The following is a 27,922-nucleotide window of genomic DNA, read 5'->3' as shown; positions in this document are numbered from 1 at the left end:
GATGTTAATGACATAATTGTCTGCTGAATTGATGTGCTTGACGATGAGTATCCTTCTGTAGGAAATGTAAGGTCATATTGTCAGACATGGGACCTTTTCTTTTGGGATGATTGCTGAGACAGTCAGTCTTCTGATAGGAGGTAGTGTTCGGTGAGAGGATTGGTAAAAAGTTTGCTTCCATGCTGCCTGCAAGATTCAGTGGGAAAAAAGCCTTTTTAAAGCCTGGTCTCTATTCCCTTCTCCTTTTTCAGAGGAAGGCACCAGACCCCCGCATGGACATCCATCAGAGGGTTCAGAACAGACACAGACTAGCGCTCTGTTGGCCAAGACCTTCACCCGAACCCCCCCTGGCTGGCTAGGTGGCTTCCTTTTTTCCATGACTACAATCCACCTCGTCTCATCGCAATAAAAGACCACCAACCAAAAAGACAAAAAAAGAAGGTTCCTTTCGGTAGGTTTATGGAAGAGAGCCGTCATAAATGCATTTGCCTAACGTGGGAGTTGATTAAAGATGAAAGAGTGACAAACAAAATGCCCGACAAATCCTAACCTCCAAGAGTGAAACCTCCCTTCCCATTTTATTCACTCTACTGATTAAAATTCAAGACAGGCATTTCTTTAGGCAATTATCAAGTACACGTACCAGCTTCATTGTTAAGATAGAATTAGTGTGTCGTGTTTGTTGAGCTATATAGACAATGGCACCATCAATTGGGTATATACTCGCATTTGTTATCAAGTCTTTTTTCCCCCAACGCAGGAACAATTCTGATATAATTGCAGCGGTGGATTGATGACTACAAGTAGAGTGTACCCGTACAAATCTCAGTTAGGTGAATTGACAAGTGACAAATTAGCAAATCCCGGGACCATGAGGTCCCTCGTCTATTACTAGTGCAAGGTTGGGCAAGTGTCTGAAAGTGAAAGGAATCATTAATGGAACCCAGAAGAAGATACCTTCATATCAATGGCTTGGCTACCATAAAGTAGAGTCCTTCAAATCTTTTTGTGAAAATCCTAAAGTAGGAAAAGGAGAGAACCCACGAGGCAAAAGACATTGGATACTCTTCATTAATAAACACACAATTAATCCAATCTCAATCACATTTTGCAGAAAAAACCAAAAAAGAGTTCAGCAATTCTGAGGCCTCTCGACAGAAGGCGGTGACCCCCCCACTCCCACCAAGTACATCTTGGGCCAGAAACCCACCAGAGTAAAATCAACCATCTGCAAAACAAAATGATTTAATTTCGTGGACAAAAGAAGTATTTGTCCGGTTCGAAAAGAAAATCCACAAAAATTAAAGGTAAATAGATATCGACACCAAAAAAAAGACGAAGAAGATTGAATTGATTACCATTATTAGTTCTTGAACTGAAGATTGGAAGAAAGTCATGAGAGGAGGGAATGGATATTGAGAGCCCGGTTGCTGAAACTGATGCACTTTTTGATGATTTGTCATCCAAATCAAGCCATGAATCTTTATCCTTTGGTGGCAATTCATCAAAGAAACGGTGAACAGTCTTTTGGGATTTTTCCTTCTCCGTTTTTGTGGGCCCTAGACTGTCTACATCACTACTTCCCAGAAGATAGTTATGTTGATACTGCTTTTGCTGTTTTGGGGTATCGTGATCACTCAGGCTTTGAAGCTGCAAGTAAGAATATTCGTTGTGTAAACTAGACAAGCTCCTTTGCTTTGAAGAGTTAGTAGTAGAAGGAGAAGAGTTCATTGTGAGTGGGGTGAGTTGCCAAGCATCATCCAAAGATGAACCGGACAAGCTTCTCATAGAACCTGAAGGTTCTGAGAAGAAAGCGTGCTCATCAACCTCCTCTTTCAGCCCATAAACATTCCTGTTTCTTCTTAGTTTTCAGGAAAAAAAAAATAAACTAATAAGAAAGGATTTTAATAAACAAACCACAGAAAAGTAGTATAAATGTCACATTACTTTTGCAAAACAGACCTGTAATCTGTATTGGCCAGAGAAGAACCACCAGAGTCCAAAAGCAAGGGAGTAGGATTTTCATGAGGGGACATACGACCAATCCCAAGGGGTCTTGAAGAAGACAAGAATTGATGATTTGGATAGGCATGATAACCTGCAGGAGCAGGATAGTGAAGGTGATTCTGGTGGTGGGTCTCAGGTGACAATAACGAAAGAGAGTGGGGGGATGTTGTTAGTAGTGAATTATTAGAGTGGTTTCTGGTGATTGATGAGACAGTCGGCGCTGTTGTTGATTGTGTTGCAACTTCCACAGGCTTTCTTGAACGGTTCTTCCCTCTATGCATATGTTTCTCACAGTACTTAGAATCTGGGTATGCTTCTTTTGAGCATCTCCATTTCTTTCCATCAGTTCTCCTGCACCTCCCCGGTTCTGGATCTATTTTCCTTCCCAAACCCATCTGAAAACAGCTCCAGGAAACTGCACCCACAAAACACACCATATATTAGCTAAAAGAAACCCCAGATGAAAGAAAAGAAAGACTTTACAAGAAATTTCTGCGTGTATATAAATATATAGTGGGTTCACAATGTGGAGGTTGGCGAGGAAAGAGCTTTGAAGAGAGTGAAGAGTCCAAGCAGCCACTTCTTTTGATGGTGAAAAGAAGATCGGGAGGGATGGGGATGCCTGAAACCATGTACTTGTAGATTAGGGCTTGATGCTCAAGCTCTTGCCACTGGGATGCGGTGAAGGGAAACCTGTTTCCTCCACTCATTATCATATTACCCTGGAAGAGAAAAGAAGAGGAAGGAGAAGAGACAAGTCTCAAAAAGAGAAGAAAGATAAGGAAAATGGAAAAGAGCTTGTTTTTAAGCTTTAACAGTGAAGTGAAAGTGCAGGGACAGTAGCAGAAAGAAAGAAGGGAAGAAGCAGGTTGTGTGTGTGTTGGGGAGAGTGAATGTGTTTGGTTTATTACTTGTAGTTATTATTACTAAATGGCTTGGAGAGTAGAGTAGGTATATTTATTTCAGGGACCATTAGCCTGCAGAATCTTCTGTACATGGATAAAACTAATGGTTCTCATAACAGTGCTGCCACCCCTCTCTCTCTCCCCCTCTGCTTATATGATGTCTGAACCTCTCTGATGCTGCTGCAGCTAAGCTGCCTGGCAGCTCTTGTCTCTGACAAAACTACGGAAACCCATAAACTAAAAGAAGAGAGCGCTTTAAAAAGACTGTAAAAAACCAATAGAGAAAAAAGTAATAATTTTTTCTTTACTATCAAGGCCAGAGAGGAGTTGGTGTCCGAAGCCAATGCCTGCACTGAGAAGGTTGTACGGTTTGAGCTTTTACTGCTACTAACTCCTTTACCTTTTCTGTACCTTTGCCTCAGACCCCAATGCCCCCCTCCACTTACCATTTGACCTTTTTCGATTTGGGAAATTGAGAAAACGAGAGATAGAGAGAGAGAGAGAGAGAGAGAGAGATTCAGGCTAGGGCAGGGAGGGGGGGTCCTTTTGGGTTCTGATAAAACTGAAATCCTCTCTCTCGTTTTCTCTTTCTTCCCCCCCTTTTTTTTTGTTTTTTTGCTTTACGAGAAAAAAGATATGTATATTTTAATATCATTTGGTTCAAATAGTCATCCCTCATCAAGCTAACATGTTATAGTTTGTTCGTCTTTTTCAAAACAAGCCAGTTTCTGTAGTGTAAGACATCTTTATGACGTGACTCAGACTCCCCCAATGGCTTTACTTTTTTCCCCTTTTTGGTTAGTGTCCAATTCATCGCTCCTTCAGCCCTCTGCTTAAACACAGTGAGACTTCAGCAACCTAATTATGCCTTAATCACAAACAACTGCTGCTTAATGGGAGTCAATTGCAGCATTGTTTTGTACACCAAGATGATAGTATATCTGTCCCTCCCTCATCTACAAGCAAGCTTAGGGTTTCTGGGTAAAAAATGAGTGGAAACTCAGGGCATTTAATTCCCTGGAACTATTCTTGTATTGTAAGTTTAGCAGTGGCAGGGAGTTGTACAAAAGTAATGGATGCACTCCTCTGACACTGCTGGTGTAATTTCCCTGGCAGACCCAAACACATGCAAAATACCCTTTTTTTTAGGACAGAAGCCCCACTTGGAACATAACATCTCCCCAGGTGTGCTTGCAGAATTAAATTCTCCTTCAAGTTTCACTGAGCATGCACGCCTAATAGCATTACTTCGCTGACATCCCAAAACCATTTGACTCCGAAGTCTTTCTTTCATCATCAATAGCTTTGGTTTATTCTTGATAAAAACAAATCTCTGCAGCAAATCATGCAACCAGATCAAGCCACACTGATTGGTATGCAGTCCATCAGGACCATAATATTTAATCCCTTTATTTTAAAAATCCTGGAAGCAGAATTACATTCAGATGAGACTTTCATGGGCAGATATTTCATTTATGAAAAGGCTTCCATGGAAATTCTACTAGAAATCAAGGATGAGGAAGCTTTGTTTATTCTATGGCTTCTCACATAAGGAAGTGAGGGTGCATGCGTATGTGTGTGAACTATATGGAGTTGTGTATTAAAAAACCAAATTAATTGCTTAAGCTGGCTCAGCTATGAAACCCACGCCTGGACAATATTCGATTGCTATCTTAGGATATAATAGACAGAGATATGAAGGATAAGATGGAGTTTTTATCTTTATCTCGGAGATAATTGATTTTTTTTATTTATCACCTTAAAAAGAAGGGATAAAGGGGAATTTTTAATCCCTTTAAATATTTCATAATATTTCTGTCATTACACTTAAATCTAAACCAATGATTTTAATTACCTTAATAAAAACTAGAAAATATAAAAGTAAAAATCATTAAAAAAATATGAGAAATATATACAAGAGAAAGAAGACAGTAGATAAAAAAAAATATCAACCAAACAAAATCCAATCAAATTACCAATAAAATTGTCATATATATTTTTGAAACAATTTGCTCGTTTGTGAAAAATATATATAAAAAATTAGAGTGGTCTAATTGTTCTAAATAACCTGTCTGTTGGTGAAAAATATAGAAATTTTTTTAGAGTGGTCTAATTATTCTAGATGACCTCTCATTGATGGAAAATACAAAGCTTTTTTAGAAGTGGTCTAATTATTCCAGATGACTTGTCCGTTGGTGAAAAATAATTTTTTTTTTTTGAAAGATCTAATTGTTTTAAGCGACCTGCTCAGTAAAAAATACAGAGATTTTCTGTAAAGGTGGTCTAATTTTTCCAGATGACCTACCCGTTGGTGAAAAAACAATGAAACTTTTTCAACCTTGATCTCATTGTAATTGGGTGACCTATCCAAATGACAAAAAATATAAAGAATTTTTTTTTCAACATTGGTCTCATTATGATGGATGACATTTTCAATTGAAAAATACAAAAAATATTCGAGTGATCTAATTCTTATGGGCTGCTTGCCCTGGTCCAAAATTTCTCAAAAGTGAAAAATTTCAAAAGTATTTTTTTATTTTAGTCATTTCAAGGTGGCCTTCCTTTTCATGGATCCCAGTGGGGATTTCTCTTATGAACTTTTGCACAACACATTTGTTCAATATTTTTGAGTTAAATGATATGCATATATCTTTACCTGATTTGAAATATAAACCCTCATTTCTTCTCAATCTTCTTTGTTGCTTAATTGATGAGGTCTTGTTATTTCTAATTTAAGTCCTCTCGGTCGTTTGACTTTTAACCTACTCGAGTTGGCCTAAGTAGGTCTTTTTTGGAATGTTTCTAATTTTACGTAGCTTAACCTTTATGGTACCCATCATAACCCATTTACTTGGTGGAAATTCTCTATCTCGTTGATCAATTTAAGAAGATCATTCATTATTTCCTTGTCTCACTACTAAAAACATTCAATGTCACATGTTGAAGGGGTTAAACTGTCTTTTGTAAACAAAAATACCCCTTTGTCTTGTTGTAAAAAATATTCCTTTTTTTACTATTACCTTAAAGGGATCAATTCACATTTTAAGTACAATATTACCCCCTTGTATTAACCATTGCCCCTAGGTGTGCTCTGTTAGTGACTAAAAAAAATAATAGTTCTAGGTAAACCTTCTCTCCTATCTCTTCTTTTTGGTTTTAGTGAAGAAATATTTCTCTAGAATGAACTTGAAATCTTGATCTTGTATTTTGAAAACAAAAATTATTTCGATGTGAGTTTAAAACAATTTGTTTTGAAATATTGCAACTCCCTTATTATTATTATTTTTTCTTGAAAAGGAGATGATTTTTTATCGTGTCAGCAATATTGCCATTGGTGAAGGTACACCATAAGGTGACCTTTTGCTATTGTGGGTTTCAAAGTGAAGGGCTCGAGAAAAAGCTCGAGGTTTTGTTTAAGAAAAAATTATTTCTTTTTGAACACTTATTTCATCAACATGAATAATAATGAGCAGCTTGTTCTTGATGTCATGACATTTTTGAAAAAGTATTTTTTGTATTTTTAGAGCACCGTTTATTATTTCAGGTTACTGCTTGATTAGAAAGGACTTTTACAGGAATGCAATACAAACTGTGGTTCTTGGCTTTGAAAGAAAAGGATTTATAAAGCTCAAAAAGTGTTTCAAGGTTTCAAAGACTTAGGATCACTATCATCAATTTGACTCTTTATGTCTTTCAATTGTTTTCTTTTGCTACTTTTCTTTGATTTTCCCATTTTCATTGTTTTGGTCGAGGAATACTCATTTATTTTTCACCATCACTTTTCTTTTGATTTGGACATGCCCTTTAACTTTTAAGTTTCTTAGGCTCTTTTGTCTTTTTGGTTCTCTTATGGTTTTTTCATCATTATTGATTGTTGAAATTTCACTTGCCATAGTGTGGGGTATGATCCTAGTTGAGATTTCTTATGAAATAAAATTTATTTAGGCTCAAGAAGGGACCGCAAGGGATATGCTTATTTTAGAATGTGAAAGAGATAACAAGGACTTTCATGGGCAAATATTTCATTTATGAAAAGGCTTCTATGGAAATTCTACTAGAAATCAAGGATGAGGAAGCTTTGTTTATTCTATGGCTTCTCACATGAGGAAGTGAGGGTGCATGTGTATGTGTGTGAACTATATGGAGTTGTGTATTAAAAAAAAAATTAATTGCTTAAGCTGGCTCAGCTATGAAACCCACGCCTGGACAATATTCGATTGCTATCTTAGCATCTAATAAACAGAGATACGAAGGATAAGATGGAGTTTTTATATATCTTTATCTTAGAGATATATAATTGATTTTTTTATCACCTTAAAAAGAAGGGATAAAGGGGAATTTTTAATCCCTTTAAATATTTCATAACATTTCTATCATTACACTCAAATCTAAACCAATGATTTTAATTACCTTAATGAAAACTAGAAAATATAAAAGTAAAGATCATTAAAAAGATACGAGACAAGAGAAAGAAGACAGAATAGAAAGAAACTATCAAATCAACAAAATCCAATCAAATTACTGAATAAAATTGTCATATCTTTCAGGCGACCTGCCTATTGATGAAAAATACAAAGATTTTTTTAAGAGTGGTCTAATTGTTCTAAGCGACCTGCTTGTTGGTGAAAAATGTAGAGATTTTTTTAGAGTGGTCTAATTATTCCAAGCAACCTGCTTGTTGGTGAAAAACACAAAGATTTTTCGAAAGTAGCCTAATTGTTCAAGGTGATTTGCCTATTGGTGAAAAATACAAAGACTTTTCATGAATGGTCTAATTGTTACAGGCGACCTGCTTATTGGTGAAAAATGTAGAGATTTTTTGAGAGGTCTAATTATTCCAAGCAACCTAATTGTTGGTGAAAAACACAAAGATTTTTCGAAAGTGGCCTAATTGTTCAAGGTGACTTGCCTATTGGTGAAAAATACGAAGATTTTTCATGAATGGTCTAATTGTTACAGGCGACCTGCTCGTTGGTGAAAAAGACATGAAATTTTTTCAACCTTGATCTCATTGTAATGGGTGACCTACCTAAATGACAAAAGATGTGAGGATTTTTTTTTTATGAGAAAAATTTTATGCATACATCTTTACATGATTTGAAATATAGGCCTCCATTTCTTCTCAATCTTCTTTGTTGCTTGATTGGTGAGGTCTTGTTATTTTGTATTTGAGTTCTCTTGGTCATTTGGCTTATAGCTCACTCGAGTTGGTTTATGTAGGTCTTTTCCAGGTTGTTTCTAATTTTACCCAACTCAGCCTTTATGATGCCCATCGTAACCCATATACTTGGTGGAAATTCTCTATCTTATTGATCAATTTAAGAAGATCATTCATTACTTCCTTGTCTCACTGCTAAAAACATTCAATGTCACATGTTGAAAGGGTCAAATTGCCTTTTGTAAACAAAAAAACCTCCTTGTCTCGTTGTAAAAAAATGTTTCTTTTTTTACTGTTGCCTTAGAGTCAATTCACCTTCTAAGTACAATATTAACCCCTTGTACTAGCCATTGTCCCTAAGTGTGCTCTGTCAGTGACTCAAACAAATAATGATTTTAAGTAAACCTTCTCTCCTTTCTTTTCTTTTTGGTTTTAATGAAAAAATATTTGTCTAAAATGAATCTTGAAATCCTGATCTTACATTTTAAAAACAAAAATTATTTCTATGTGAGTTTAAAATAATTTGCTTTTGAAATCTTGCAAATCCCTAGTTATTTTTTTCTTGGAAAAGAGATGTTTTGTTCTTGTGTAAGTGATATTGCCATTGGTGAAGGTGCATCATAAGGTGACCTTTTGTTTTTGTGGGTTTCAAAGCAAAGGGCTTAAGAAAAAGCTTAAGATTTTGTTTAGGAAAAAATTATCTCTTTTTAAAAACTTATTTTATCAGCATGAATAATAATGAGTAACTTGTTCTTGATGTCATGACTCTTATGAAAAAATACTTTTTGAATTTTAAAAGCATTGTTTATTGTTCTAGTTTGCTTGTTTGATTAAAAATGACTTTTACAGGAACATAATGTAGGATGTGGTTCTTGGCTATGAAAGAAAATGATTAATAAAGCTCAAAAAGTGTTTTAAGGTTTTAAAGACTTTAGATCACTATCATCAGTTTGACTTTTTATGTCTTTTAATTGTTTTCTTTTATTGCTTTTCTTTGATTTGCCCCTTTTCATTGTTTTAGTCGGGGCATACTCATTTACATTTCACTATCACTTTTTTTTTAGGCATGCCCTTAGCTTTTGAGTGTCTTAAACTCTTTTGCCTTTTTGGTTTTCTCATGGTTTTTTCATCATTATTAATCGTTGAAATTCACTTGCCCTAGTGTGAGGTGTGATTCTAATTAGAATTCCTATAAAAGAAAATTTATTCAAGCTCAAGAGGGGACTACAAGGGATATGTTCATTTTAGAATGTAAAAGGGATAACAAAGATGGACTTTTCACATTTTAAATGCTAGTAGTTAAGATCAATAAACTTTGATCTTGTCCAGTATTATGATTTGGACTTTGCAAAAAGATGCATTTCATGTGTCCATGAGCAATGAATCTACTACATACATTATGCATACATTTAAAACATCTAACTCAAGATTCATGGTATGGGGGGTGACAATTCATCTTTCTACTTATATACTTTGGTTTAGAATTTAGTCATCTCAATGAAAGAGTTGCTTGATTTATTTGTCATTCTACAAACAGAATGTCAAAATGTTGTTTTAAATAAAAATCAAATCATTTCTGAAATAAAAAAGCAACTTTAATTTTTCAAAATTATATTGGGGGAAAAGATTTTGGTAAAAGAAATGAATTGAATATGTGAGATCATGCAAGGCTACAAAGGTGTATTTATGAGTTTTTATAAGGAACCTCTTTCAAGATTTATAAAAATAAATAATGTTTGATTGTAAATCAAAGGAAGAAATACAATTAAATGACAAACTCACTATTTCATTGAAACTTTAGAAAAGAGGCTCAACAACAAAGATCTTATGCCAATATCTTGAGTTGTGATTACTAGCAAGGTAAATACATAAAAGAGCTAAATACTTAGCAACCATTAATTGGAATTTTTTGGAATCTCCCAATTGTTCCTCTCTTATAAAGTCCTCGATAGGGGCCTATTTTCAATAGTCACTTGGGGTCATATGTAAACTATTTTTAGCCTAATGACATTGTAGCTATATCTTCAAGACGAATGATTTTTAGGGATTGATGTGGAGAAGTTAGCTACATGAGAGGTAAATGTCTTTGTTTCGGTAGTTTTTTTCTCTTGCCTTTGTAACCACCTTCGATATTATAAACCTCAGTTTCCTTCTTTTTTTCAGCAAAACCTTTATCCTCAGTCAAGTCAACAATCTTTCCTAACTAGATGGCTTGTTCAATCCTCTCAATTATAACAACCAAGTTAGAAAAATATTGTGCAGAGCTTCCAACCAAGTATTTAAAGTACGAGGCCTTGAAAGTGTTGGAAAATAAATTGATCATCTCTTTTTCCAACAAAAAAGGATTAACTTGTGTAGCTGCCTCACACCACATTTTGGTGCATTCCTTTATGGACTCCTTGTCGTCCTTCTTTATAACTTGCAAGCTTAACCTATCAAGATCCACATTCATATTGAATTTGTGTTGCCTAATAAAAGCATCAACCAAATCCTTTCACTTTTTCATCTTGGTATTGTTTAACCATATATATCAAGTGAGGGAAACGTCAATCAAACTATTTTAAAAGAAGTGAATCAACAATTTCTCATTATAAACCATCTCATCTATTTTGTTACAGTATGCTTTGAGATGAGTTATAGGACATTAAATTCTAGCATATTTGACAAATTCTGGCACTCTAAACTTTTTAAGAATGACCATGTTGGACACCAAACATATCTCAACAGCCTTTATAGGATCATATAGGCTAGTTCCCTTAACTACCCTCATCCTTTTCTCTAGGGCATCCAATTTTTCCAAGCCATCTTCTTTTACCATCTTGTCCTTTTAAGATTCCTTCACTATAAAGTCAATGGTAAATAACATTTTTATGGGATATGCTGGTTGAGCAAATTGGAAATACATAACTAGTTGAAATTCAGGTGGCACCTCATTTGCCCATAGATTCTATGGATTAAAGGGTGTTTGTAGGCATTTGTAGAGGTAGAGCTCTAAATATTGCTTCTTTAGATTTAGATCCCAAAGCCTATTTAAGTAGACTAGTAAACCTTACGATTTAAAAAAAAAAAAAATTTCCAACTCCTTTTGTTATTGGGCTTCCAACTGAGCTCTCTCTTCGTTCTTTATGTCTTTTTCTCAAACAATTATAGGTGTGTTTTAATAGGAAACCTATATTTCAACCTGCTAAATAAAAACCATGCAATTATACAACATTGATGTTGTTATCATAAGAAAAATGCATATTAAATATGGACTCGCCCTTCATAGGGTGATAACGGTCATTTATTCATGGATTTAGGGAACATGATGTCATCATCATGCCAATGAGGGGATACTTGTCTAGTCTTGCCTAAGTTTAAGCTTTTGATAAACCTTTTCGCTTTCAATTCAAATTAATTTCTTTTTATCTACTGTAACAACTCAGACTCTTGTATTCTATGTAATGACCATTTTGCCACCCAATAATCTTGAAATTCAAAATGTCATATGTTGGACTTTCTATAATGAGATTACATAGGGTACAATTTAATAGGCAGGTCTAATTGTTAAATACATCAAGGGGTAGGTTACTATTTAGTCTCAAAAGGTCTCTCGCATGCTTAGTGATCGTCCTTAAACAATAGATATAGGGCTTACAAGGAGCATGAAGATAGAGGCCCTGAATAACATCATATCAGCAATCAACCACTTCTAAGTAAACAATCAGACAAAAATTGGATGGTTTCACAAGTTTTTCTCAAGTTAAAGCCATTAGAGTACCATTACTTCCCCACCTATCCTAAATTTTAAGGTGTATGCTCTTAATGTGATTTATGACAATAAGGATGCATGTTAAAACAATAAAAAGCAATAACCACATAAACATAACATAACAAACATTATAACAAGTGACAAACAAAAGGCAAAGGTTAGTCCAATAAGGTCCCTAATGGAGTCGTCATTCTGTTACACCCAACATCGCAGTGACCTTTAAAATTTTCTAGGAAAAAGAACATACATTTGGTTTCTTATTCTTAGAGGGGGGAAAGTCTAGTTTAAGGAGTTGCTACCTGGTATTATGGTTACTAGAAACCCTAACTAGTCAATAGAGATTTTATAGTACGAGACTGATTACGTGAAAGGGAGATACTATCACCCTTTAAGCATCATACCTGAGATAGGCTGCATTGATGATTTTGTCTTAAATTGCTAAAGGTTTTTTTTTTTTTTTTTTATGGTCTGCTTATAATATTCTTGACTTTGATGCTAGTGAATATTCGACTACGAATGCTTCCAACTCTGGCATTGGTAAATATTACGTAACAAAAAAAAGTGTGTTCCTAACTCTAGCACTAGTGAATACATCCATAAAATTTGGATTGAAAAGCAAAACATATCTTTTTATAATTTTTTTTTAAAAAAAAGATATATATCACATACCAAATTCGCATTTCATAGTAAAAGTCTACAACCCAAATACTCAATCAAGTAAAAAAAAATACGAGGGACCCACAAATAAATCTAAAAGGGTCCTCGATTTTTTTTCATAATTTTCTGATATTCAAAAAGATATGTTTGGCTAGATATCAAAATAATTAGTGAAATTAAAGGGAAATGGCATAAGGGTGTGCTTTGTCAAACACGCTTTTAGTTCAAAGAAAATTAAGTTGGATGGGCCTGAAGCCCAAACCCAGCCCAGTCTCAAAAATTTCTATTTTTATATATTTTTTATGGGTTGGATCTAACCCAGTAGTATAGGTTAGGCTTGATCCAACCGACCTAGCTTGGTCACTGGCCCGACCTAATGACCAAGCCGCCACTATCAACAAGTATGCGTGAATTGTTCACGCACACTTGCTCCAAGAACAAGGTAATTAAAATGAAAATCGAGGGAAACAAAAGAGGCTTGCCTGGTGTAGCTGAAGGCGAGGCCGAGGGCAATACTTTTTCTGGCTGATCGGGTGGCACTAAGGACTAGTGCGAATGAACAAGACTCCTATGGCTAATCTTCTGTCTATTTTGATTTCCTCTCTTCTTCTTCTCTTTTCTTTCTCTTTGGTTTTGTTCTTTGTTTTTTTTTTTACCTCTTTTTTTTTTTTGTTAGTTCAACACTCTACTGTGGGGGTAGGCTAATATTCTGTTGTTGAAGTTCTGAAAGAAAGCTATATTCAGGTAGAAAAGACAAGTGTGTTATGTTATAATCCTTCTTATTTCTCTAACAAATATTTATTTAAGAGGTCTCCTAAGCAAGATCGCTCTCTTAGGAGGGACAACAACCATAAGGAAAGTTAGAAAAGGTCGATCAAGGAATGCATGAGATACCCTAAAATACATATTACTCTATTAAATATTACCTTCACTAAAGTCTTCACAACCATCTAGGGTAAAGAATTTGTTCAGTATCCTCCACTCATGAGATCACCACCTAGTATTTGGACATCTAAGAAGAAATAGTGTTATGTTTTGAACAAAGAAATCAAAAGATTAAAAGCTAAAGGCTATCTCTGATAGTTCTTAAAGCGGGATTTCTATCCTAAAAAAATAGGGAAAAGCTCGACCAATCTATACAATTAGTACCTAAAATTAATGTGATATTAGGCAGCACATTGGTAGGGAGTGATTCCAATATAAGGAAAAGAAAGTATGGGAAACAAGTCCTTACAAATGCTCATTTTTAGAACTAATGGCACATGAGCCCATCATCTTCAACATAGAAGATGGAGAGGGAATAACTTTTCTATATAAGGATGCATTGATCATCTTTGCAATTCTTTTCAAGCATCAAGTACATCGGGTATAGGTGGATGATGAAAGTGCAGTCAACATCCTTTCCTATAAAATGGTGAAACAGATAGGGATATCCCTTAAAGATTGACCTAAGTAAAGACTCTCCTCATTAGGATAGAAGGCTCAGGCTTATCGATAAAGGGTGCCCTAGAGATCTTAGTCACTATTGGCACACCCTCTAAGTGTGTCTTCCTCCCATAAACTTTCATGAATATTGCTATACATTTTCCCTACAACACCATTCTAGGTAGACCTCTTCTATATTAGATCAATGTCGTCATCAACACCAAGTATTTGGCACTAAAATTATCAACTTAGAAAGGAGTGACCACAATGCAAGGGAATCAAGTAACATCAAGGTAATGTGTCTCTACCTGTCTAAAGGGAAAAAAAGACCTCGGTAGTAAACCAGTAAGGGTATTTGAAACAAAAGTTGGAGGTTAGAACTAAAGCTATTGAGGAATTGAGGATATTCCTCTAGAAAAAAATGAACAAGCAGTTATGAAAATGGGTTTCACCTTGACACCAACACAATAACAGTCACTAAAGAAGCTCCTCCATATCCAAAGATTTACTTTTACAATGAGCTCCTTTAACATACCAGGAATCAATCCTAAAAACTACCCCTTATTGTTGAAGGTAGACCCAGTTATTCATTTGATTCTCTAGAAGAAGAGAAATTTAAGGGATGAAAGAGAAAAAGGCAATAACATATGAGATGGATAAACTCTTGGTTGCTAGCTTTATCAGGGAAATGATATACCATGCTTGGCTAGCAATTGTACTAATGGTCAAGAAAAGCAATAATAAATGACGGATGTGTATGGATTTCATAGATTTTAACAAAGCTTGTCCAAAAGATAGTTATCCTCTCCCTAAGATTGACCATTTGGTTAACTCTACCATAAGTTTTGAGTATCTAAGCTCATTGAATGCCAATTCTAGATATCATTAAATCCACATACACCTATATGAGGAAAAAACAACCTTTATAACTAAAAAATGAAATATTTTGTTACAAAGTTATATCATTCAAGCTTAAGAATGCAAGAGCCACTTATCAACGGATGGTAAATAAAATACTGAAGAACCTACTTGGGAGGATTATGGAGGGATATGTTAGTGACATGTTGGTGAAGAGAATGACCTTTGAGAAACATCTTTTGGACCTAGAATAAGTTTTTATGTACTAAATAGCCATCAGATGAAACTTAATTCATCTAAGTGTGTCTTTGCCTTTGAAAGTGAAAAGTTTTTAGTTTTCTAGTAAGTAACAAGGGAATCAAGCCTAACCTAGAAAAGACTCATACCATGTTAGGCATGGCTCCTCCTTGGTCTATAAAGGAGGTTCAATGTCTCACAAGGAGATTGGTTGATCTCAATTAATTTATAACTTATCTAGGAAAGCGTTCTTCAAGACTAAGGAACATAACCAACTTTGAGTGGACTTCATATTATCAGAAAGCCTTTGAGGAGATAAAAATTCATCTTTTATCTTCCAAGATATTGTCTTAACTAAAGAAGAATGAAAACGTTACAGAATAACTCAGAAGACATCTATTAGTAAAACTCTATTTCTCCTCACCTATGGGATGGAAGCCATGATCCCAACTGAGATTGATGTTCAAGTCACATGGTAGTTTATTATACATCAAAAAGCAATGAACAAGGCCTTAGAACCAGTCTAGATTTCTTAAAATAATCTCATCTAACTACAACAATTAGAAATGAAGCCTATCAATATAGAATTACTCAGTAGCATAATGCTAATGTTAAGAATAGAAAATTCAAGATTAGAGATTTTATCCTAAAAAAATTAGAGGCTATAAGCAATAGTGAGTAAGGGTAAGCTGGCTCTAAAATAAGATGATCATTTTAAAGTCAGAAAAGTAGGAAAGACGAATACCTATCATCTACAAGATATGAAAGGAAATAATATCTCTCATGCATGATATTCTAATCTTTTAAGATTGTATTATAGTTAATAAAAATGTAAATTTCTCATTTATGAATGTCTTATTCAAAATAACTATGTTTTCATATTCTCTTGATAATGCCTATAAGCTTATGGAACAATCTCCAAGGAATGGATATGTAATCTTCCTAGAGTAACATCTTTGCAGTCTTTAAAGGATAGGTATGTATTTTCTCCAAAGAAATAGGTCCACACTCTTTAAAAAACGAGTATGAAACCTCTTTAAAGTGATAGTATTAGTCTCCGATGCAGTTCCAACATGACATGCTGTCCTAGCAATGCCCAAAGACATTTATCCTCTTATGGATAGCTAGGCTAATGGAATTATGGGTATACATAAATTCCTCTTCATTATAGGCAAGAAGACACCGACAAAACTCAACAAGAATTTTTGAAATATAGACGTTGGACTCGTACAAATCTAAATGGCCAAACTCAGCAAGAAAATTTTCAAAATACAACGTTAGATCCATTATTAATTAATTATATATATATAAATCTAAATGGCCAAACTCAGCAAGAAAATTTTCAAAATACAACGTTAGATCCATTATTAATTAATTAATTAATTAATTAATTATATATATTGTCTCATCCAGATTACAAACCTCATTTAAAACTAGACAAAGACTCCAAGTCAGTCAAGTCCCCGAACAACCCCCCAAGTCAAGCCGTCCTGGAGTCGCAAGGTTGTCATTTAATTCTTGCAAATCGGTTGACACTCAGACGGGTAATTTTCTCGTGGAGCATTCTGAAGGCAGAACAAGTACGCACTTGATCATGATACAGTTAACCTAAAATTCTAGATTTTGACTCCACAATTAGCCACAGCTGCCAAAGTGGACTGGTTCGAATAATGGAGTATCACATCATCTATGGAGTACAAGTACAAACGCTAAAGAGTGTTTGAATTATTATTCAAAATGATTTTTTTAATAATTGTTTTTTTAAAAAAATAAAAAATAAAAAATTTTCATATCAAACATTTAAAAGCAGAAACCAAAGCTGTTAAAAACCCTCTAAGCGCATGTCTGTAAAAATAGCCATCCACACAGTTGACTGCATTAACAAATCAACCCTAAGACTATCTAGATTGATGGGTAGGAGGGTGGCTGGTAAAATGCAAGAATGAAGAGAAGGTGAAGGAGTTACTGTAAACTAATTGTTTTTTGTTTAGCTATCAAGAAAGAGAGAAGACGAGAATTATCCATTCAAATTAAAATCATTGAAAATCACGAGAGCGCAGAAGAAAGACAGTCAAACCGCCCAAACCAGGAGGATTATAAGATTACAAATGAGAAAGGATCCTTCCTTTGCTCTCCATCCTTCTTGCAGAAGTGAACATCCAATCTCTTCCCCCTCACCCCTCCTTCCCCCAATCTCTCCTGACAAACACACCCTAAGGATAAAAAGAGAAGGAGATTCCACTTCTCACATCAAGAAAGTGTGTGTACAATAATAAATACCATTATATTGTATATTGTACACTAAATTTTTCCTATTACCATAACCCCTGTAGTCTGTCCATGGGCGGGCTAACTTCCAGCCCCCTTTGCCCAGGTGTTAAAACCTCAGGGCATTGTAGTCTTCTTGGTGTATTGGGACTATTATCAGTTGAGCATTAGTCAAGCATCATAAATATCCTGAGCTTGCGTTCAACTTATAATAGATTAATATAGTTACAAATCAACCTTCGCATAACAGACTATTCCTTCTGGAAAAACGAAAGAACAAGATCTGTATGTACAGAGAAGAGCTGCGTGTCCACGAAAAGCTGCTTGACACAATGGGGGGAAAAAGAAACATCAGTATGGCACCTCTTCTATCCTTACAGTTTTACCCAATTGACAGCAAAATACAAGTCTGACACTCATAACTAACGAAAAATTAACCCCAGTGGCAAAGTAATTTCCAGAAAAACCATCAAGCATGACAATGAAAGTATTATATCTGTTGCACCCAAACCAATATCCCACAAAAAAAAAAAAATTGATGTTCAAGAAACAAACCTTCATAAATGGTCGATCACGACTAAGGAACGAATCTATGAAACTCTCCTTTAAGAGCAATGATACCTATATATGCAATGAAGGACAGGCTTAGAGTATTAGAAGTAGCCGAAGGTCATATCAAAAGACAGCATAAGCAAGTCCTATCAAAACAAGGTGACCTGAACAGAGTCAACCTAAACATTTTTACTTAAAGCAGTGTGAGTTCATACTTGCACTTGAGAGCCCAAGACACCAATAATATGACATTTAAAATATCATGCAAAGCAAAACGTCCTACAATCCATTCTAGGGAGAAAAGAAGAATAAAAATTTAAGGTTACTTCAGCACTCTTCCTGCAGGATAGAATCTTCAGATGATATTCTTTCTATAGGTACTACGATTTATTTCCATATTTTGCTAAGCTTTAATTAAAATTAAACCAGTACAATTTGGCACTCTCAAAAATATACATCTATCTGTTCATCCACTTTTGCACAATTTATATTATATCTGATGAGGTTAATCTTTTATTGCAACCATTTACCCAGACATCAAGGCTCAAGCAGAGAAATTTGTCAAACCATCCTTTTCATCTGACTTTTAGAGTTATCTCATTTTTATTTCAAAATCACCAAGTTAAAGCATTTTCTTCTGAATACTAGGTTTTACCATGCAAGGGGACAGAACCCTAAATGTTTGGCATCAAACAACCAAAATGTGCAGTCACAAAATAGCAATAGTCATAACAGTAAACAAACACAAACCTTGTCATTATTGGATTGTACATTTGTTATTGTATGAGAACGCAGGTTAGAGCAAAGCGAATCCAAGTAAGATCTTAAAACCCCTAGAAAACCCTTGGCAGCCTCAACCTGTAGAAAATAGAAACGCAAAAACAAAATTAGCAAAATGAGTTTCATGACATTTCCCCAACTTCTATAATGAGGCAAGAAATCTTTCAAACAAGTGATGATCCAGGAATATCAGAGTTTATTAATTAATCCTTTCAGATACACCATCTTTGTCAAGATTAGAATGGAGAAAGGCAGTAAAATATCTGATCCACACACCAAATGGTTGAATTTATTCTTTGTGATCAGAAAAATCAGCTAGCACAGGGTATAGAGGTCAATGAAATGCTGGTGAAAATCTTGTATAATATATATCACAAAGACTACTGGCCTGCCTCTTGGTACAGGGACTTCATTTTGTGCAGGGACACATGATGAAATCTCTAAAGACAGTCATCCATCAGAGCTTTTTTTTTTTTTTAATTATCACAATCAGTGCTGCCACATTCACCACCAAATGCAATCTCAACAATTAAGTTTCACTAATATGATCAGAAAATTAACTGGTGATGGCAAAGCTCTATAGAGCCATAGTCATCATCTTTGCAATGGAAAATAAAAAATTCATGTGATGGCTATATGCGATCTCACTATGCTAAAAGACTCTTTGTCAAGATTTCAAATACAATGACAAGCAATATATGCAACTATAGTTTTACTTGTCTCCAGCAAATTCTTTTGATCAAAGAAAAAACAAAACTAGTAGCGCTTCCATTTTAAGGTCATGGGGAAAGGTGATGGTCAAGGAGAAGCACACCTGCACATCTGTACACTCATACACTGGCCTCTTTCTGGCCAAATAGCTTTCTCCAACAAGCTTAGAATGATAAGGACTTAGGGATGATAACAGCTCCCTGTGTTTTGGCAGTTGTGGTATCCCTGGTGACTTCACCTATTACATCAAGCAATAGGAAATATACTGGATCATTTGTCTCAGCTTGTAAACTATTTGGGGCATAAAATTATCAGTTCCCAGAATTAAGACAATTCAAATGGCTGAAAATGAATAGCAAACCTGGTTCTTGTTAGCATCAACCAAAATGACATTGCTTAATTTTGATTGTACTTCACTGGTTTTGTTCTTAACACCAACCTACAAGTGTTAATGTGAAGTGGCCAAACCTAACAAGTCAGTACCAATATTAGAAAGAAAAGCAAGATCATAAAAGTGAGATTATATCAAATTCAATTATCTGATATGACATTATACATAAATAATCAAGAGTATACAGAATTTGTAACCACAAGAATTTGATCAAATTATTTGATTTTAAGCTGTTCGCTTGAATGAGACATTGGGACAACACAAGAACACACATAAGAAATGCAGAATCCACATAACACAGGTAGTTCATTCCAAGGAAATAGAAATCTAGCACTTGAGGATAATGAGGCTGGAATCTGTATACTCACAATGTATGGAACAGGAGCATCCAAAAACTCCAGCATGTCATCTGGTAAAATCTGAAAATTTGAGCAGATAATTACTAACCCAAGATACAGTTAATAAGACAAATATTATCTCCTCAATAAAACAGACACAGACAAGACAACAGGAAATCTTACTGGCATTAACAAGCTTTGCCACCGATAGGGACGAATGAGAGGGACAATTGACAAAACTGAAGCAGACAAGATTCCCTGAGTAACAAAGTATTTGACATCAATACAACTCAAAATGTATTTGATGGCATATAAGTAGAGGAATTATTTCAAGTTCTTTATAATTTCATGGATTCTGTAAGTTTATAATTATTTAGGAAGTTTTCTAGTTATGGTATTTGTAATATTAGATTTTATTATTATTATTATTATTATTATTATTATTAGAACTTTTATGTTAGTAGGATTTTATTTCCTATTTTAGTTGGGAAAGCATAGGTATACATTGCATTAAGGAGAATTTTATTTTCACTTTCGGAGGTGGGACTCTTGTTTCTTGATTATTATGGATTCAAGAACTAGTTTCTTGGGTTGCGTTTGATTAGTTTCATAAGATAGAAGGGACAAAAACATGTTTGGTTGGAAGGATAAAGAAAAGACATAAAATATATATGTATCTAAGACAGTTTTGGAGTGAATTTCTGTCCTTTCAAAACAGGGAAGACAGGGGGCCAGGTCACCTGTCTCCACTATCTCCGTCTCTTCTGCCTCGATACAGTAACCAAACACTACCTTGAGGATTCAAGAAATATGTTGTGGAATCAAGGGTTGCCTAACAGACTATGGCAAATCAAGACCATCAGTAACTCATCCATGCATCTGACCAGGCTTGTCCTCAGCATGTGTTCAGACCTTAGTTTTCTTCTAAATATTTTTCGTTAGCTGACCTTCTCCTTCAACTTCTACCCTTGTCCTACATCAGTACTATACCATCCACAAAAGTTTAATTGCTTAAGAAACTAATCAGTTCATTGTCTGAAGGATATGGAAGGAACCTAACTTGAACATTTGTGCAACAAATGAGGAGCTTTCATATTCAGCTAAGCTGTTCTTCAGCATCCAATAATTTTCCATGCTTAGGCATTCAACTATGAAAAACCCAGAATCCAATACAGATGAGAGTAGTTCTAGGCACTATTTGCTGCAGGGAGCGCAGCTAGCAAGTAAACAGAGCCAAGCTCTTCAAGCTGGTGCCAGATCAGTTAAAAAAAAAAAATACACCCCTCAACCTTAAGAAGGAAAATGAAAATCCAACAAGATTGCAAAAGATTGTCAACCTGACATGAAGGGTACATACATACCAAATTAGAACACACAACCACAATCTGCTTCTCTAGCAGGGCTCCCGCAAACATTGTTAAGATCTGTGTGCATGGAGATTAGAACTCAGATTTTGGTTTTATATAGATATCTAAGACGGTAATACAATAACTATATACATTCTAATCACTACATCACAACATAATCAATGTTAAACTAGCCAAGCCAGTAGGCAACCTAAAAAAGAACAGTTGTAAGAAATAACAATTCCAAAACTCCAGAAAAGGCATACATGCTCAAGTCGCAAGGATCCGCATATGCATGAAATGGCCCAAGTTGATAATGCAGTGGCTTCCTCCTCTGCAGAGAGTGCACTGCGTGCCTGATTAAGACAAACAGCAATAACATGAACTAGCCTAAAAACAAGTACAGCTGATATAAGTCATCCTACAAAGCCATCATTCTATCACTGTATCTACCTCTGCAAACTCCAGACTTGTGCTGCATGATCTCAAATCAATAGTTGAGCCATTAACATGTAAAACAGCTTCATCAGGTCTACGATATTCTAAGGGATGAAGATGCTCCAAAGGCTGAAATCTAAGAGTGGAACCCCTAGCAGGGCAATGCAGCCGGTAATATTCACACAGTAACTGCAATGATCCATGATTGTTTGCCTGCAAAATAGAGGACACTTGACAGCTTTCAGTAGTTGTCAGTACACCAGTATATTGAACTTAAAACATGTACAGAGCTACATCTAATACAAAACAGATGCGGACCTTAGCCCATTCCAGAATATCAATGTGATCACTGGAATCTTCTTGCCCGGAAAACGATGCCTCCTCCGTCTCCATATCATCAACATCACTCCTAAAGTTTCTATCCTCACTGGGAGAACCCTGGAAGCTGCATAAAAAGGCATTTTTTACTGATTTGGTAATAATGTCATCTTCACCCATACACTGATAGATACATATATAAATGCTGAGCAAGTATAAAAGCTAATTTGATGAAGCATGGATCATATCATGCAAATGAATAAACTCATGACATGTAGCTAAGAGAATTATTTATTGAAGACACCAAAGAACACCATGATATATGTACCTGGAGGAAGATTCAGAGCTTTCATACTGACAATGGCGAAGGAGTGGCCGAATAGCATTTGGTAATCGTCTTTCTTGTGCTTGCTTGTTCAATGGAAAATCATCAACATCACAATCTTCCAAGTTTACTCTACCAGGTTCACCTTTGGCTGAAACCATCTCGTTTTCAGAATAAATAGGAACAGCATCATCATTGACACCTTTCTTCAAAGAATGAATATGCTCCTCAAGAATTTGAGGCTCCACGTGACTCTTTTCATCAGCAAAACCTCCAGGTGTAGAATCCCTTAAGCTGGATTGGGATATTTCTGTCGTTCCATCTAGTATGTCCTCTGCAGCTCTATAATTCGTTGATACACCATCTAAATTGTCACCTAAATTTTCTTCCTTGCAATAACCCTCTGAGGATTCCAAGTCTAAAAAGCCTATATTTTTTGTTAATCGCTCCAACCTTTCTTCTGTGAAGATGCTACAAAAACAGTGATGAAAAAAGAGATTTGTGCATTAAGTATCAGAAGCTAATCAAGTTTGGATGTCTTACATTTGTAGAACAACTGCCAAATTATGCATTCTAATGGCATGCCTTTGCTAAACACTATAATCTCTCAGTTAATTAACTATACATTGATAACCAGGTAACAGGATTATATTAATCATATATACCCACCTGCTCAATAAACCAAAATGTAATTCAAAAAATGGAAGCCTTGAGAGAATGCAGTAACATCTGTACGTGGTGAGCATGTAACGGCTCAAAGATGAGCGGGAAGACTGTTTATCTGAAACCATCGAAAGCAATCCAGAGGGTTTTTGCACAATTTCTTCAACTAACACACAACACCCATACAATGTTGAATCATCAGCAACCTAAGGGGAAAAAATAAAAAGTTCAAAGATAAAAATCAAACTTCAAGTACCACCAGAACAAAAGAATTAGATAAGATGAAGAGGATTGGAGGTAAAAGAAAGCATAGAAAGTTGTTGGCCATGTAAAACATAAAATTACCTCCAAGGCATGGACTATCATAGTGTTAAAATTCACACAGGACATCTCACATAGGAAATCATCTCAATCAAAGGATATGTGTATCAAAAAAGAGAAAAAAGTGGCATGATATTTTGAAGGTTACCTGTAATCGAAATACAAATGACAGGTCACTTTGTTTAAGGTGCTCCTGCAAAATAACCACCAGAATAATTGAGATGCATTTATGAAGCATTTGGAGTCACGGAGAGAGTGTGTGGAACATATACTTCTGTAACAGAAAAATTAATCTAAAGTTACACACAGGCTTGAAGATTTTTATGAACAATGAGGCTTCAAGATGGCTAATACCAAACAACAAGATTAGCTGTCATGATCCAGAGAACCTCCAATAGTTTATTATTTTTTATCAAGCTGGTTCTAATGATGGAACAATATTATTCTAGGCATGTACTTAGATGTTATTGAAATTAGCATGAGTAACACCAATTTGAGAATAATAAAGCGTTCAAGCATGCCAACAGGAGAATAAAGTATTCGCTTTCTACTTATCCACAAGCAAAACCCATTAAGACTAGATATGTTAAAAATCAAAGCTTAAAAATGGTTTAACAATTAAGAAGGTTTTAATTTTAAATTAATCATACAAGCAATAAATTATCAGCTGATAAATGATTGCTGCATAGGTACCGTACCTGCCCAAGAAGAATTTCATTCAACTCGCTCATGGAAGGAGTTCTCTCAACTGCATGAACCTAGAATTGCACCTACAAAGGTTAGAAAATGTCCACTGAAGAGCATATAGAGTTGATTAAAGGGTAAAAAAAGGAAGAGAAACAAAAATAACATGGAAAAATCACCCAAACAAAGGCACTACAAATGTATGCATGATATAACGTTTTTCAAAGGAATTACCAAGTTCCAAAACTCAACTCAGCTAAGACTAAACCCGGAAATAACAGAATTGGCGTTCAACAATTACTGAAGTCATATTAGTTGTTTTTTTTCCTAGTATGAATAACAGTGAATCACCCAGGTTCACATCCATAAACAGTGGCCCAGTGAAAACATGCATTCACTATGGTTTGGTTCTCTTAAACAAGCAAATACCTATGAGGGCTAGGCTCGTCCTTCAACAAGAGCAAGGTCAAAGCCATGGTCTCCTCCCACGTATTGGGAGCTTATAATTTCATATGCTTGTACACTCCCCAATAAGAATTCTTTTCATCTTGAACTCAAGGTATTACTTTGCCGTGCATCGAAGAAACAGAAATCCAAAGTCAAATGTGAAAAACTTCACAAGGGGACAAAATAGAAATTGGCACAGTCCAATTGCCAGATTCATGAATTCAAACTCTCAGACGACTTCACATTCTACATTTTCATCTTAATCTTTCAATTTATATAAGAACTAACAAGAAAAGAATCAAAGGATATGGGAAAGAATTGTTTATATGGCCTCTTAAATGTAATAGGTCAGATGTCCATTCAAGACAATGATATCAAGGTTCGAGCTGTTATAACATTGATTGAGCACAGAACTCCATGAACTTCAATAATTCGTCAAAAATTTTACTCTACAACTGTTAAACAGTTTGATCTGACTGCATTAGGTTCTGCCAATTGGAACCTAGAACATACATCAAAGACTAATCCCAAAACCTTGTTTCAGTCAAACAGTCCATGAGTTGACCTTGACTTTATTGATTGACATTCACAAGTTTCCATGGATATCATGAACTAAATCTTCAAGCTATCAAGTAAGAAAATGTCTAACTGATAATTCATGAATCTGCAAGATGAAAACTATTCGTATGACCATCAGATATCCACATCCAAGAAAGGCAAAGGTCCATAACAAATTAGAATATGCACTCTCACAGTCAGAACATATGAACTGATCAATTATTAAAAATGACATGAAATAAACTAAGCAAGCATATATACAACCTCCAGGCCTCCAGGGAAGCAAAATGATACAAGATCTTTGTATTTAAGTGGCAGCTGCTTTTCTGGAGGATAAACAAACAAAACCTGGAAGTAGAAAAAAGAAAAAACCATGACCATGCTTAAAAAGCAATTTCCAAACTTAAAATTTCACGCTGTTTGAAACAAAAATCCTCACCTGGGGCTCAAGAATGGGTTCTATACGTGACTGATTTTGACAACCAAGTGCACCTTGCAATATCCCAGAACCTTCAGACTTTCTGGGACCATATTGCCTCTGGAGTGCTTGAAGATCACAATTAGGGTGAAGTCCAACAACTACCATGCTCTCTATAAGCCTCGATGGCGCCTTTAAAGGCCTATGGTCCTGCACAGTTAAATAGAAAAGATGTTAGGAAACCGCTACAAATTTAAATTCCAATTTCTTCAACTATTCATCAAGAGTCGTAATAGAAACAAATGCCGCAAGGATGATGGAGCATCAACTGACTATAGTATAGACCTCAATCTAAAAAAAGCTGCAGTTGTACTAAATAACAAAAAGAAGCCACCATGAGATGAAAAATATACAAAAACATTTAGACGAGTATTGCAAATAGCTTAAACATGAAATAATCCACTTCAACGAAATAGCATACCAAGTACTGTAACTGAAATTTTGCCCACTGACGTTTTTGGCTAGTAAGAACTTCTGGATTATAAGTTCCACTTTTCACTTCTGGCGGAGGAGGAGAAAACCCTTTTAGCATTCTGCTAAAATGGCGCTGTAGCTTCTGGAATTGGCTATCACCATGATCATCCTTGGATGAAAATACCACAGATGGCCTTGGCGATGGCACAGTGGTGGCTGCGGCTGCCACAGCTTTCACAACATCTTCTGTTGTCTGCAAAAATAATGAAGTCCTCCAACCAGGACTACCAGTGTCTTCATTCTTCGCCATCTTCACAAATTCCCTCTACTTCCAAATTGTACAGTAAAACAATCAAGCTTTTAGAGAGTAAAAATTAGCAGAAATCTCAAAGCAAATTCTACTTCTTTTTTAACAAATAAAGATTGAAAAACTTTAAAGATTACTCAATATCTACTACAGATTAATCAGCATAGAAACTGAATAACAGACTTTTTGTCAGTCACAGAAAGCTGTTGAAATCAAACAGAAAGAAAAAAAAAGAAATTGATATGCTACCGTAAAAAAAAAAAGTTGATCAATTGAAGCATATAACAAACAAATAATCATAGATGCTCATCACAGAGTCTACAAAGACAAAACAAAAAAAGGGAAACAAGCACCCAAAATCATCATCGAGCAGAGAGAATCGTTCAATAATAATAGCATAGAAATTAAAAAAACAAAATCAAAACTCATATTTACCTTTATTAAATTAAGAGATGGGAAGAAATAAACAGAGAGAACTTCAGGCGGCTACAAGAAACAAAGTTGGGTTTTTTTTTTCTATTTCCTTTTGTTAAATTAAGAGATGAATAGAAGAGCTTCAGGCGGCTATAGCAGGCTAAAGTTTGATTAATCGATAATTAATGAAGGGATATTTGATTTCAATTTGTTGGTAGAGGATGAAATAAATTAAAAGGGAAGAAACACGAAGCCCTTTCTCCTCTCTTTTTTTCCTCGTGTGCGTCGATAAAGCAACGGTGGTCAGCTTCTGCTGTTTTTTTTTTTCTTCACTCCTATTATTTAGATATACAATCATTAACATATTTTTATTTTATTAATAGGTTATTTATCAGAGATAATATTAAGTAAATTGTTTGTGTTTGTTTGGTAAATAAGCATCCAATGACAGAGAGTATCGTACAGAGTCACCTCTCTTTTTTTTCTTTTTCAATTAATATATAAATCGAGAGATGATGCTGTCCGATATATTAATTGAAATAAAAATCGGGATTATAATTACCCCGCACAGTTTGAACCATTAAAAAATGTTTGGAATTATTTTTTTAATTTAAAAATATATTAAAAATATAAAAAAATATCAAGTTTTTTAAAAACGCGTTTGGAGTCTTTTGTAAAATAGTGTTGAATAAAATAATCATAGAAATGGCAACTTGATAGTTTACACTTAGGTAGGGTAAGCTACACAGTAGGCACTTGGCCCCTTGTTGATGAGAACAAAGAGCTTTATGTTTTTTTCTTTTTTCTTTTTTTTTTTTTGTTGGTTTCCTCCTCCGAATATAGTTGTTTCTTATTTAAAATATGTTTGAATTATTTTTTTTAAAATATTTTTTATTAAAAATATATTAAAATAATAATATTAATCTATTAAAATGATCTAAAAATATCAAAAAAATATTAATTTAAAACAAAAAAAATAAAAAATTTTAATTTTTTTAGAAATGTTTTTAAAACGTAAAAACAAATAATACTTTACAATTTTTTTCTCAAGTGTATTTTAATTTTAATTATTTTTTTATTTTTATCTACTCTCGAATTTTGATTAATTTCTTTATTTAAATAAGATAATAATATAAAAACCATTCCATTTATCATCTATACAAATATTTCA

At 34.8% G+C, this 27,922-nt stretch overlaps 2 protein-coding genes across 6 annotated transcripts; both read right to left on the bottom strand.

Moving 5' to 3' along the window:
* Positions 1-958: 958 nt before the first annotated feature.
* LOC118048067 (growth-regulating factor 4) lies at positions 959-3,421 on the bottom strand. 3 transcript variants are annotated; one of them, XM_035057594.2, is made up of 4 exons: positions 2,531-3,421; positions 1,963-2,422; positions 1,359-1,861; positions 959-1,228 (listed from the first exon to the last, which is right to left on the bottom strand). In XM_035057594.2, the coding sequence occupies exons 1-4, from the start codon at positions 2,721-2,723 to the stop codon at positions 1,221-1,223; spliced, it is 1,164 nt and encodes a 387-aa protein (XP_034913485.1). In that variant the 5' UTR covers positions 2,724-3,421; the 3' UTR covers positions 959-1,220. The 3 variants fall into 3 exon arrangements, with proteins under 3 accessions (XP_034913485.1, XP_034913488.1, XP_034913487.1); XM_035057597.2 differs by having other exon boundaries at positions 1,359-1,852; XM_035057596.2 differs by having other exon boundaries at positions 1,359-1,858; positions 2,531-3,418.
* Positions 3,422-17,006: 13,585 nt separating this feature from the next.
* Positions 17,007-27,091, bottom strand: LOC118048068 (uncharacterized). 3 transcript variants are annotated; one of them, XM_035057599.2, is made up of 19 exons: positions 26,773-27,090; positions 26,038-26,358; positions 25,578-25,766; positions 25,403-25,486; positions 24,148-24,207; positions 23,598-23,642; positions 23,135-23,334; positions 22,469-22,936; positions 22,141-22,267; positions 21,838-22,035; positions 21,651-21,740; positions 21,400-21,462; positions 20,222-20,296; positions 20,069-20,119; positions 19,671-19,748; positions 19,413-19,547; positions 18,569-18,676; positions 17,822-17,887; positions 17,007-17,586 (listed from the first exon to the last, which is right to left on the bottom strand). In XM_035057599.2, exons 2-19 carry the CDS (start codon positions 26,338-26,340, stop codon positions 17,518-17,520), a joined length of 2,409 nt encoding a protein of 802 aa, XP_034913490.1. In that variant the 5' UTR covers positions 26,341-26,358; positions 26,773-27,090; the 3' UTR covers positions 17,007-17,517. The 3 variants fall into 3 exon arrangements, with proteins under 3 accessions (XP_034913490.1, XP_034913489.1, XP_073266061.1); XM_035057598.2 differs by having other exon boundaries at positions 26,038-26,355; XM_073409960.1 differs by lacking the exons at positions 17,007-17,586; positions 17,822-17,887; positions 18,569-18,676 and having other exon boundaries at positions 19,671-19,777; positions 26,773-27,091.
* Positions 27,092-27,922: the final 831 nt, after the last annotated feature.

This window comes from Populus alba, chromosome 6 (genome assembly GCF_005239225.2).
Source record: "Populus alba chromosome 6, ASM523922v2, whole genome shotgun sequence".
NCBI lineage: Eukaryota > Viridiplantae > Streptophyta > Magnoliopsida > Malpighiales > Salicaceae > Populus > Populus alba.
This window is presented reverse-complemented; position numbering and strand designations above follow the sequence as displayed.

What these genes read in the sequence shown, in the direction of transcription:
- LOC118048067 (XM_035057594.2), bottom strand. Translation starts at nt 2,723, where the DNA reads ATGATAATGAGTGGAGGAAACAGGTTTCCCTTCACCGCATCCCAGTGG. An exon ending in TCCTCGCCAACCTCCACATT is followed by an intron (nt 2,423 to 2,530) that starts GTGAACCCACTA and finishes TTGTGGGTGCAG; the next exon opens with TTTCCTGGAGCTGTTTTCAG. An exon ending in CTGGCCAATACAGATTACAG is followed by an intron (nt 1,862 to 1,962) that starts GTCTGTTTTGCA and finishes CTGAAAACTAAG; the next exon opens with AAGAAACAGGAATGTTTATG.
- LOC118048068 (XM_035057599.2), bottom strand. Translation starts at nt 26,340, where the DNA reads ATGGCGAAGAATGAAGACACTGGTAGTCCTGGTTGGAGGACTTCATTA. An exon ending in CATTTTGGTTTATTGAGCAG is followed by an intron (nt 22,937 to 23,134) that starts GTGGGTATATAT and finishes CTGTTTTTGTAG; the next exon opens with CATCTTCACAGAAGAAAGGT. An exon ending in ATGAGTGTACAGATGTGCAG is followed by an intron (nt 18,677 to 19,412) that starts GTGTGCTTCTCC and finishes TATTTTCTACAG; the next exon opens with GTTGAGGCTGCCAAGGGTTT.